The 12,924-nt window shown below is 43.8% G+C and overlaps 1 protein-coding gene across 1 annotated transcript in view; it reads left to right on the forward strand.

Annotated features, from left to right (window-relative positions):
• Positions 1-12,924, forward strand: part of LOC119653717 (bleomycin hydrolase) — a 25,914-nt gene continuing 12,990 nt past the window's right edge. Inside the window, exon 1 of the mRNA XM_038058608.1 lies at positions 1-152. Coding sequence (XP_037914536.1) covers positions 146-152 — 7 coding nt within the window. The 5' untranslated portion in view covers positions 1-145. The remainder of the gene's footprint in view (positions 153-12,924) is intronic.

A 12,924-nucleotide genomic window follows, 5' to 3' on the forward strand; every position in this document is an offset into this window, starting at 1 on the left:
CTTCAAGTTGGTGGCCATGTTCAATGAGACCGATCGAGTTTGTTGTCAATTTTGACAACTTTTGTTGTGGAGTTTTTATACTGTGGTGGAGTGTGGTCCAGTGAGTGAATTACGCGGAAGGTTTTCATTTTTTTACGTTTCTGCAATGCCCGGTAATAAGAATTTTCAATTTGTTCTTTGTTCATAAGCTACCTTTCATTGATCGTAAAATTATTTACTCTAGCGGGGGATTGATATTAACAAGTTGAAAGGGAATAGGAGGCCATTTAACTGGCGTCAAATATATGTCAGTGGGTCAGTAGGGTAGACACGGGAGAAAGTGGGTTCAGTGCCACTATCCCTTCCCGAGCAGGTAGAGGTGATGCTCGGAAGCCCCAGAGTTGTGGATCTATTCCCCGTATTTGGGATTGTGGGTCAGGAGCAACTTTTATTTGAGTAAATCTTTTGTTTTGCTCCTCTGCCTTATTAGGAGTTAAGATTAGATGTGTTTGGGACGTTCAGGTCACTCTGATAACAGACAAAGTCGTGACTGGCGAGAGCAGATGCACAATATGTTGAGCAAATTTGCATTGCAAATGGGTTATCTATTGCGTCTTCTGTGAATATTTCATTCTCATGTATTCGAAGAATCACAGAAAAATGAAGATCTGCTGTGCAGGCTATTGCGAGGGAAGTTGTTTAGGTTTGAACAATGTGAGGGACGTGGTAGCGGTGGAATTTTCCATAGCGATATCTCGACCGCTTCAATGAGGCGTACCAAGAATCGCGTATTTCGTTCGGGGAGCTAAAACCGTCACATGATTGCAGAACATCAGATTTATCTATAATTAAAGTTGCAACTCAGCACAAAATTGCCCGTAATACAAGGGGCTATGAATTCCCAATGAGACAATGGGCTTGCTTCTGAGTAAGGGGCAGCCATTACCACTGCTTGTATTGATGAATTGGCGGCTCCATTTCCAAATAGAATCAAGTTGAAGTGGAAGCAAAGGAAACTAACACAATAGAACTGTTCCCTTTAGGGTTCAAGTGTACGTCGGTGCATATGGAAATGATTAATATATTCTCCAACAATTCACTTAATTGCCCGCATGATTTCATTTGATTTATGACAATAAAATTCGAAATGCGCTGTTCACTGATTTCCATCAGAGGGAAAAAGGGCGTTTCCGTACAACTGTTGAAACTAGCTCTTAATTACATTCTAAACTTTATGGGTAACATACATCCTTGCCTCCTCAACTATTCTGAATCCATGTGTCGGAGATCATTATTGTATTCACCTGTTCTTTGTTCCTAGTTAATTTTACTCTGTCGTTATTCCCTTAAATTTGCAGGTATTTTCCATCATTTGCCTTGTGTACGTGGATTACCATTGTTTTATCGGCTTTACAAGGCTTATTGCTTTTAGTCAGTCTAAAAAGTTTCGCAGCGTGTCAGAAACTGAGATAAGATCTTGTTATCGCTTTGCAAGACACTTTATCTTCCAGTCGGTGCATTTCTTTTTTAATTTTTTTTTCGCATGCCTTGATAACTTAGACAACGTGTCCCCTTGGTAAATCTTTAGGTACGAAAGTAATCTGTTTGCCGTTTTTGTTGAAGTGAGTTTCAAACCAGAATAAAGCCAGCAAAGGAATCAAAGCATCTTCTTGTTAAACCGCTTAAATATAAACATTTCTCCTAGGTCGTCTCCTAGTATTGAAAAGCCAATCTTTACCAGCACTACTTAATGGCTTTCTGTTAAACTCAATTTTCCGGAGAGCGAGGAAATTTGTGGCTGGTGAATTCCTTTATATTTAACGGTAACGGTTATAGCAATTGACCCAAATTTGGTGCAAAATTCAAAATTTTGACATGACAGTTGTAAAGGTGGGTAGTGCAGGAAGCTGACAATGATCATTTCTTTCACGGACTCATTCTCAAAAACTATCGAAATGAAAAATATGAAAAAAAAACGAGATGCTGCCACTATATGATGCCTACGCTCCGAAATATCTTCTATACCGATATCTGTTCGAATAAAGTTAATAATAGTATATTACTATAATTTTTAGTATTTAACTGTAAAACTCCCTTAAATTCATCCGAAATTTTGTAGTAATGTTAGCTGGAACACAACGCATGATCCTACCAAGTTTGCTGAAAATCGCACTGTTTTGATTTTATTTTGATTTTATTCTGTTAAGGGAAAGTCGCACCGCGTCCTTGAAGAACTATTGTGCCCCTTTTACTGCTTATAGTGTTCCTGTTGATCATAGTATCTCAAGCAGGCCAGTAACCGTTAGGAACTTTAGTATGTTCCCCACTTCCAGAAGTTTCAGCTTTGCATCTGGTATTAAGTGTTCTCCCAGATGTATCGACCTACTTTGCACAAGTGCTGGACACTGTCCCAGGACGTGCATAGAGGTTTCGTCCTCCTCCTCACAGAACCTGCAGGCAGTGTCCGTAGATATCCCTAGCTTTCCTAGGTGGTAGTTCAGCCGACAATGACCAGTGAGAATTCCCACTATGATTCGGAGGTTCTTTTTGGTGAGGTTTAAGCAATCCTTTGTGCGCATGGGTTCGTATCCCCCAATAAGCACCCTGGACTGCTCCATCCCTGGTAGGCCCGCCCAATATAGTTCCCTCAACCGTTTTTCTTCGTTTCTTAGATTCATAGCCATGAAATCGTTTCCGATTCCACAGAAGGGTTCTGGCCCGTATAAAGGCATCCCTGCTCCCTTCTTGGCTAATTCATCCGCTGCCTCATTGCCTTCAGGCCAGCCTGGCCTGGAACCCAAAGTATCCAGACCTTGTTGGACGAGCCGAGTGTATTCAGTCTCTCAAGGCATTCCCATACCAGTTTAGAGTTCACCTGGTTGGACCTAAGTGCCTTGATCGCTGCTTGCCTATCGGTGAGAATAGCTATGTTCTGCCCCCTGTAGTTCCTTTGCAGATTAAAGGAGGCACATTTGTCTATGGCGTAAATTTCCGCCTGGAATATACTAGTGTACCTGCCCATTGGCTCAAAGTACATTTTCCTTGGACCAATGACACCGGCACCCGCTCCCTCTGCTGTGAGGGATCCGTCAGTGTACCAAGTAATCAGTTGCTGGTTTAAGCCGTATGTCGCAGCCACGCTCTCCCAGTTTGCCTTGTTACTCCAACGTGTTTCAAACTTCTTATCGAAGTGAAACCTCGTTGTCATGTTGTCCCTCGGTATCAGTAATTCGGGATACCGCCTAGAAAGGATATCAATCTTCCTTCGATTTAGGCAGCTCCCCGCCTCACTCATGCTACCGGCCATCCTGAATATTGATCTCCTTGCCTGCATCTGTATGTGCAAATGGAGAGGGGTTAATCCCAGAAGGACCTCCAGGGATGCCGTTGGGCATGTCCTCATTGCCCCACTGATACACACGCAAGCCAGCCTTTGGAGCTTATGTAATTCCCTGGCTTGTGTGCTGAGTTGGGTTCTTTCTGCCCAGATTACCGCTCCATAGGTAATCATTGGTCTTACTATTGCAGTATATATCCAAAGTAGTATCTCCGGGCTACAACCCCATTTTTTTCCTGCTATGGATCTGCAAGTCATCAGAGCCCTCGTGGCTTTCCGACAAGTGTTTTCGACATGTGTCTTCCAGAGTAATTTTTGGTCTAGCGTGATTCCCAAGTATTTGACCTCTGTTTCTCGTTTCACCTCCATATCATGTAATGTTATGGCTTTCAGGTGATCTAGCTTACGCCTCCTAGTGAATGGTACTATGGTGGTTTTGGTTGGGTTGATCCGCAGTCCCACCTTCCTGCACCAGGCACTAGTAACCCTTAATCCAGTTTGGATTCTATCACATAGGGTATCTTCATATTTGCCCCTACAGATTAGAACAATGTCGTCCGCGTAGCCCTGGACTTGTATTCCAGTATTAGTTAACACGTCCAGGAGTTCATCCACTACCATACTCCACATCAGCGGCGATAGTACTCCGCCCTGTGGACAGCCTTGAGTGGTGTTCATGATAATAGAATCTGTACCTGTTTGTACCTCTATTTGTCTGCTTTCTAGCATTTTGCCCATCCAGAGTGCCAGGGTGTTTCCCACTCCTTTGCGGCTCAGGGCATCCTGTATCTCTGTGTGCGATGTGTTGTCGAATGCTCCTTCTATATCCAAAAACGCGCACAGTGCAATTTCTTTTGTTTCTATGGCGTCCCGTAGTACCTCTGTCAGCTGATACAGAGCAGTTTCAGTTGACCTTCCTGCCCGGTAGGCGTGTTGACAGTGATGTAAGGGATTACGCTTTAGAACGTTAGTTCTAATATAGTTGTCTATGACCTTCTCCACCGTTTTGAGTACGAACGATGTTAGGCAGATTGGTCTGAAAGATTTAGGGTGAAAAGGATCCTTTTTACTCGCCTTCGGAATAAAGACCACTTTTGCCCGTCTCCATGCCCTTGGTATGTAACCCAGTGCTATGCTCCCCCTTACCACCCTCAGAAGAGACTCTAAGATAATTCCTAGGCCTCTCTGGATAAGTGCTGGGAAAATGCCATCTGCTCCGGGAGATTTCATTGGTTGAAAGGTTCCCACTGCCCATCTTAGCCTAGCTTCTGAGCATACCTCTTTTGCTAGTTTCCAGCTCTCTTTCCTTCCCCTTTTATTCGTTATTGGGGTGTCAGGCAGATTATTGTCGCCTGCCGCCGAGGGGTAGGACCCCGGGAAATGAGTTCTGAGAAGCAGGTGTACCCTGTCCTCCTCATTCTCGGTGAATGTCCCATCTTCCTTTTTCAAGCAGACAGAGGATATTCTCCCGTCTTTGGCTACAGCCTTGTACAGCCTGGTTGCTTCTGTGATCTGTTCAATCCCTTCACAGAATTCCCTAAAGCTGTTCCGTTTCGCTTCCCTGATGGCGTTGCTATACGCAGTCAGTGCATTTTTATACCTCCGCCAGTCCCCGGTTCGTTTTGCCCGGTTAAAGAGTTTTCGTACCTCCGTTCTCATTCTGGCTAAGTTTCTGTTCCACCATGGTACATCCCTTGATGACTTGACTGTCTTGGCCGGACAGCTGGCCTCGTATGCGTCAATGACGATTGTGTTGAGGTCTTCCACCACCGTTTCTAATTCTAAATCGCTCCTGATGTCACCGCTCACTTGAAGGTGGGCAATGTTGTTGCTCAGGTGCATTGTGTAGGATTCCCAATCCGTTCTCTTGGGATTCCTTATTATTCTTTTTATTTCAGAGTTACCCTCAATGTCGAATCTGATTATCCTGTGATCAGACATTGAGGGTTCATCCGACACCCTCCAATTCCTGACCATCCCGCTCATTAGGGTATTTCCTAGAGTTATATCTAGTACCTCTTGTCTGGTGCTGGTCACAAATGTTGGAGTGTTCCCTACGTTGTATATTTCTAACTTATTACTAAGAATAAATTCGAGAAGGTACTCACCTCTACGATTAGTGTCACTGCTTCCCCACACTTCGTGGTGGGCGTTGGCATCGCAGCCGAGAAGAAGTGGTAACGCCCTCTCCTCGCAATACTCCATCAGCTTTGCGACTTGTTCCGGTGGAGCCCGGCTCTCGTCTCCTGGGAAGTATCCCGATGCTACCACTACCTTTCGAGTGCTCCTCCCGGCTTCCAATGAGACTTGGATAGCCACAAGGTCCCCGGTTAAGAACTCTGAAAGACATATGTATTTTAGATTACGTTTGAGAATTATGCAAGCTCTTGGTTTTTCACAAGAGGAGTCCCAAATTACCTGCATGTCTCCTCCTTGCAGACCGCGAATCTGCCCCCGGTACACCCAGGGTTCCTGAGCCAGCACTATTCCAATGTTCTCCTTGGAATTTGCCCTTGCAATCACTGCAGATGCAGCTCTCGCATGGTGGAGGTTTATCTGGGCTATGCTAGTGCTGGCCATTGGCTCCGTTATTGTTTGGAGCTCTTCTCCACTGTCGGAGTGTCACCCTCCTCCTCCGACATGGCGCTTTCCTGCGCGTCGCTGTCCACCCCGAGCCCTAGGAGTCCTAGGTCTAGGTCGTCCAGCTTCTGCTCTTCACTGGGCAGCAGGCCTATTTCCCTGGTTGATCCAGTTCTTTCCGCCTCTATGGCTTCCGCGACTTCTTCAGGGACCTCGGTAAGTTTTCCACCCGATGCCTCCTCCGAGGTCTCTTTCCTTGGCTTTTCCTTGTGCACATGCACAGGTATGTTGCCAAATCGGTAGTTGATATGACAACTCCGACGTTTAATTGCCTCTAGGGATCGGTCATCTACCCCGATCGTGAGGAGTTTACCCTTTCCCTCCACCTTGCTTCTGAAGACTCTCCATAGTCGAGTATGGAGATCTTCGTTCTGAGCAATTAGGAGTCTCATGAGGTCTTCTGTTACTATTGCCATGGCCTTTGGGAGAAAAACTGTCACCATGTGGGCTCCTGGTATATCATCTCCAGCACATGTTGACAGTTCCACCCCTTCCCAGCCTGGCAATCTAGGAATTAAGGTTCTGACCCATTCTGCGGTACCTTCCGTCGCGCAGTCCACCAGTATAAGGCCTGGTCGAAAGCGTATCCCGGTGAACACCAGTTTCGACGTCCAACCCTTGATCATCTGCTTGACGACAAGTTCTTCAATGATTTCCTGTTCCTCCCGAGTGAGTATTTGCTCGGGAAACCTTTTTGGCAGTATGGCCAGTCGAATGCCCTTGACCGCACTAGCATAGCTAATGCCGGGCTTCTTGGGTCCTGCCTTCACTCCTGACCTGCCCAGGTTTTCTCCTCCCGTGGGTTCAGGTCTGGGTTTTTTGGGAGCATTCCCTTCATGCGGGCTGATCTCTGCTGCTCCCCGCTTTCTCGGCTCCGGTAGAGATGGCTTAGGTCTGTCCTGAGCCTTCTTAAGGGCCTCTTCTGGTTTCAGGCCTTCCTTCAGATAGCGCAGGTACCATTTAACCCCGGCGCCACTGAGACCTGTCTCCTTCCTGACGTCTGTTATATTTATCTCAGACGTGCTTTTGCTGGTCCCTGCTCTTTGAGCAGTGGTGTTCGTTGGCTGTAGTCCATGCAGTATACCAATGGTCACCTTGGATCCACTGCTTGACGTCCCAACTTCTCCCTTCTTGGGTGTTGTCACCTGGCTTTCAGTAATTCGGAGACGTGCCTCCGCCTGATTAACCAGTTTTGGTGCGGTACGGGGCCCCGCTTTTTTGGTTTTTGTTTTTTTTTCCAGTTTTGTACTCATTTGATTCCCACGAGTATGGGGGTTAAGAGGTCCGCCGTGCCATAGCCCCCCGTAACACGGTAAGATCTAACTTACTCACTGAGGCGACCAGGTATCAGTGAGGCTCCGTTCGAATACAGTCGGTTACCCCCGACTGCAAACTATCCAATGGGCACGGTTCGCATGACACCCTGGATTGGGGGAGGTGTTTTTCGACTCCCCAGTCTAGATCCGTAGCGTTTTGTTAATAGTAGGGTCGCCTCGTACAGGGTGTGGCTATCACCACTCACTAACGGTCTTGGTAGACGAGAGGCTTGGCCCCTGAAAAGGCACACACCGTCCCAGAGGAGAGACAACTCATCCTTAGAGAAAGATAGGTTGGCCTCAGGGAGCTATGTTCCGCATCAGTCTATCCTGCAGTACACTGCTTGACAACGCATGATCCTACCAAGTTTGCTGAAAATCGCACTGTTACTAACAGTTATAATAGGTCAATGTTGTCGCTTCTGTTCAAATATACTGTCTATCTTTGTAATGATGAAGGGGGTAAGTCGCTCCCGAAATATATATTTACATTTAAAACTAAAAATTGTATATTTGAGAAAGCTACTCCTCGGTATCAAATTCAAATCGTTGAATATCAGTATAATGTGAAAGCATATGCATATATTATAAGCAAGGTACTTTTTTTTTTGTGGATGGAGGTGGAAATCTTAGAAAGACGTTGCTGCGCCAGGTTGCAGCACTGTGTGGGACTCGCATCCACTAAAACCACCCCCACTCTTCCGCCCCTCCCCGCGGGACGACCGTGAAGTATTACTTCGCGGAGGAGGCTCTGGTTCGCTATATCCAGTTTTCCTTCGACTTCAGCATCTCTTCCACCAGGTTGGAGGGCTCGATGTCCGTCCCTAAGATGCTGTTCAACCTCCTTTTCTGCTGCAGAAATCTGGGACAATTGAACATAACGTGCTCCGGGTCCTCGGGTGTAGCACCGCATTCAGGACAGTTGGGAGACTCGTCCAAATCGAAGCGATGCAAGTACTTCCAAGCGACGGTGTCCCGTAAGGAACTGTGTCACGTGGTAATTCAATTCTCCGTGCCTTCGGTCGACCCATTTCTCGATACACGGGATCAATGTATGGGTCCACCGGCCCTTGTCGGAGTTATCCCATCGTTGTTGCCACTTGCTAGGTACTAATCCACTCGAAACGTCTCACCATAGGGTCAAAGCTCTTACTGTACAAGACAATGATCTTGCCAGTTCTCATGTATTCCTCGGAGATTTGGATTCTTAGCAAGAAGAATTGCGAACTCTTGGCCGCGTTCGAGAAAACAATCCTCCCAAGAATTTTTGGCCCCTTACATGAAGATGGACGATTCCGTAGCCTACATAACGACGAAATCTATGAGCGATACCATGACCGTCAGGTTGTGGATAAAATCCGGCTCAATAGGTTACGGTGGGTGGGTGAATGAAATACTGAAATATATATTATATAATCCTATTCATTGAGGCGTAAACAACTCTGCCATTTGTCAGCTCTCTACAAGAATTCCGAAGAATAATAATAATAATCGTTGGTGCAACAATCCAATTGGATCAGGGCCTTGATGTGTGTTAGACCGTAACGGTGCATGACAGGGTTACAGTACCTGTAGGACGCAATGTGGTCAGCGTTGCGCTCACCCGAGATTATTACCCTGAGTGGACTCAGGTACTGATTCGTCGTGAGTCGAAAGGTATCCGACGTCAAATCACAATACAAATCCCCCCCTGCCACCAGTGAGATTCGGACCGCGACCTTAACACTCAGCTATCCGGACACAAGAAGAAGAAGAAGCTTACAATTTATCATTTCTCGTCGCGTATTTTTGGATTTTCCCGCATAGTATAACCAACAATGAAGTTTTCATTCTTTCTGTTAGGTCTTCAAAGAACATCATAAATTAGCAAACTCGTCTCAATTGGGAGACTGCGATACTGTATTTCATTGCGGCGCTCAAGGTATTAATGTATGACTTATCCAATATTACTTCCGCTCTTCCAACCCCATTTTCACGAGCGTTTGAATCCAACATTGACATCGTTTTTCGTTCGAAGTTGTGTTGGCCCAGAGTGTACCGATCATACAATGAAGGTCGTGACGACGAAGAGTTTTCGAGTGATAGTGGAGGTTACTTTCCAAGTGCCGATCCCATATAGGAAAGAAGGTGAAATTTAGCTCGATATAGAATTGCGTCTATGTCCCAATAGAACATTTTTAGAAGTACAATCCACACCTTAGGTGTACAGGACGGCACTGTTCCAAAGGAATCACTATAAAATTTTTCCATTAGGAATGCACTTGGTAATTATAAATGATACTATTATAAAATTCGTCCAATAGACTCCCCGTCTTATTTTCATAATCTAACAAAACTCTCAGGCGATACTGGAAAATTACATGTAAACCTTCCTTTATTGACAAAGCCGCAGTAGGTCAAAGATCCCTCATTCGCCTAAACTTATTGCACTCTAAAGTAGCATGTGTAGAGTTTGATTGAAGTTGATATTGTGATATTTTTTATAAGAAATTCACAAGCACTTCTATATCTTGAGCACCGAGCTTCCGCTTTCGACTTGTTTAGAGATGGGGAAAAAAACAATAAGTGAAGCTCAATATAACAACAAACACGAATTAGGAAATTTCATGATACTTGTAAACCGGAAATTTATATTTCAGAAAAAAATTAATGTATCTTGCAGCTATGTCATTTATCAGTTCTGCCTTTTTTGGAAGTTTTCCCCTCATATTTAGTACGTGTACTTTTTTGTATGCCCATTATGGGGTTTTCAGATGTTTTTTTGTGACAATAGCCGTTTAAGTAGAAAGTGTGCTTTATGTACATTTCGCGGTGATTTTTCTATTTAGTGCTTATATTAGGTCCCTATTTAAAATATGCCGTTGGATAAACTAGGTAGAAAAAGAAAAGTGAAAATAGATCGAAACGGGAGACGTAAAAGGGCACGTACCGTATCTTCGTCTAAATCAGAGTCAAGGAAGCGGGCACAAAGTAAATCTCAACATTTTCTAAGCAATATATTGACACCGGTGTATTAGATGACTGACCGATCATGTTTTCAGAGTTTTGGAGTTTTATATTTAAAACTATTGACTATTATTCGTTTTTACTTGGGTTTCAATATTTGATATATGGGCAAACACAATAATTCTATATAAATATTTCGGACCGTGTAGTCTTTTGTTTATTTGAATAAAGTTACGATATTCATAAGCCTGAAAATGACTCCCAGAAAGCAAATTTTAAAAAAGGAAACATTCTCAATTTCTGTTTTAAAATACAAATCTATTTGGTCAAGTTTCAAACTTTGTAAAGAAAGAAGCATGTCACCTCAGCAGACTTGTGCCCAAGAGGGAACCGACTAAAACCGTTTCTTGCATTATATCTACAAAGTTTCGATATAGTCATTATAGGACATAATTTAAGAGCTAAGGCGGGACTGTGGCCCTGTAATTTTATAATTTAACGGTACTCATTGTGGTCCTTATATCTTCATTCTTGTTTTCTGAAAAAAAATAATCTAAGAATTAGTGCACGTTATGCTTTTCTGTTTATCTTAATCTAAAAAAGAGCTTTCGTAAGATTTCTGCTTCACTCACATCAATAAAAACAGCTGGTAAAGTGAGAATATAAGCATATATTACATTGCGAACCGGAAATCTACCTGGCTGATAGAACCATGATTTGATCTTAAGCGGAACAACGACACAGCTGGGACCTAATCTGAAAGTTTGAAGGAATTTTAAGCTCTTCGCTTCTTCTTAACATTTGGCAACCAGAAATCATTAGTGTTCAAACATCATCCAACGCATCATACAAAAATGTTAAAATCTCACCCCTACGTTTCCAATATGCTTCGGTTTCCGTAAACTATACAAGCGAAAACGCGGTCCAATATTCTTCAATTCAATAGTAATAATTCTTATATATTAGGTTGTTGCAAATGAAATGTCGGATATTTGAGTAAAATTTCAAAAACTATAACTTTTATGAAAATTAATTTTATTAGTCAAAATAAGAACCAGCAGCTTCAATGCACTTCTCCCAACGAGAACAAGGGCATTTATTCCAGTTTCGTAAAAGTCTGGGTTTCTAGAGCTAAGAAATTCTTCAAAGGCACTTTTGACAGCTACTTCATTGCTGAATTGTTTCCCCGCCAAAAAGTGATCCAAATGCTTAAAAAAGTGGTAGTCGGTTGGCGAGAGGTCGGGTGAATATGGTGGATGAGGAAGAGTCTCATATCGTAATTCATTTAATTTTTGGACCGTCATTCTGGAAACATGAGGTCGGGCGTTATCATGGAGCAGTATCACTCCATCTCTGTTGACCAATCTAGGCCGCTGAACACGTAATTTCTCGTGCATTTCATCAAGTTGGGCACAATATTTCTCTGCATTAATTGTTTCACCACGCTCCAAAAACGAATAATGAATAATTCCAGATGCAGACCACCAAACAGTTACCATTACCTTCTTCGGGTGAAGGCTCGGTTTTGGCATGTGTTGTGGAGGCTGATCGGCATCTAGCCATTGCACTGATCTGCGACGGTTGTCGTACAATATCCACTTTTCATCGCATGTCACTATTCTGCGCAAAAAGGGATTGTTCCTGTTGCGGTTGAGTAGAGAACTGGATATTTCCATTCGCAGCGCCATGTTTTGCTCGTTGAGTTCATGCGGAACCCACTTATCAAGCTTCTTCACCTTTCCAAGCTGTTGTAAGTGCCGAGATACTGTCGAATAGTGTACGCCTATTTTTTCTGCAATGTCACGAATCGATGATCGGGGATCAGATTCCACTATCAAACGCAACTCGTCGTTGTCGATCGATGGTCCTGGGTGTCCACGAGGTTCACTTTGGAGGGTCATGTCGCCTGATCGGAATTTTTCGAACCACCGCTGTGTCGTTCGTTCGTTTGCTGTGTCAGCTCCAAATGCTCTGCAAATGTTTCTGGTTGCCTCCGCTGCGTTGTGACCAAGTTTAAATTCATATAGAAAAAGTAGACGTTTTTGACTCCCTTCCATGCTTTTTTCTTTGAGTTTTACTTGGAACTTCAATGACGATTGAAACTGAAATGACTCCTTGATCGAACGAACGACTATTTATACTCAATTATCCCATACCACCAGAGTCACCTTGCGGCAGTTTTAAACATTAAAATCATAACTAACTTCACTTCATTGAAAAATCCGACATTTCATTTGCAACAACCTAATACTTAACATCCCCTCGTATCGACAATAGGCAGTCACTTACATATTTCAGTGAAACCATCACCTACCCAATTCTCAATCAACAACAGTTACCAGGCTTGACGACGACAATCATCGCCATTATAAAGGTTAATTTAGCTAGACACCACACAAAAATTGTGCGACTCTACGAAGTATTTCCTTTTTCTCTTGCGCAACTGTAAGCGAGAATCCAGGTTGAGTTTAAACTGACCGGCAACTTGCATATAATCAGATCGTGACAAAAGGGAAATAATTCTGTGTTGATTAGGGAAGCAGAAGCTGCCGTAAATAATTATGATCCTATTCCGTATACCGTATTAGGGAAGAACTTGCAAGTCTTTCGATATTCCGATCAGGGATGTTAACGATGACGAGCAGTTTAAGAGGTTGGAGTGGCATTTCACTTTCTTACAATATCCGGAGGAGTTCCACCTGTTGT

Source organism: Hermetia illucens, chromosome 4, assembly GCF_905115235.1.
Source record: "Hermetia illucens chromosome 4, iHerIll2.2.curated.20191125, whole genome shotgun sequence".
Classification (NCBI taxonomy): Eukaryota; Metazoa; Arthropoda; class Insecta; order Diptera; family Stratiomyidae; genus Hermetia; species Hermetia illucens.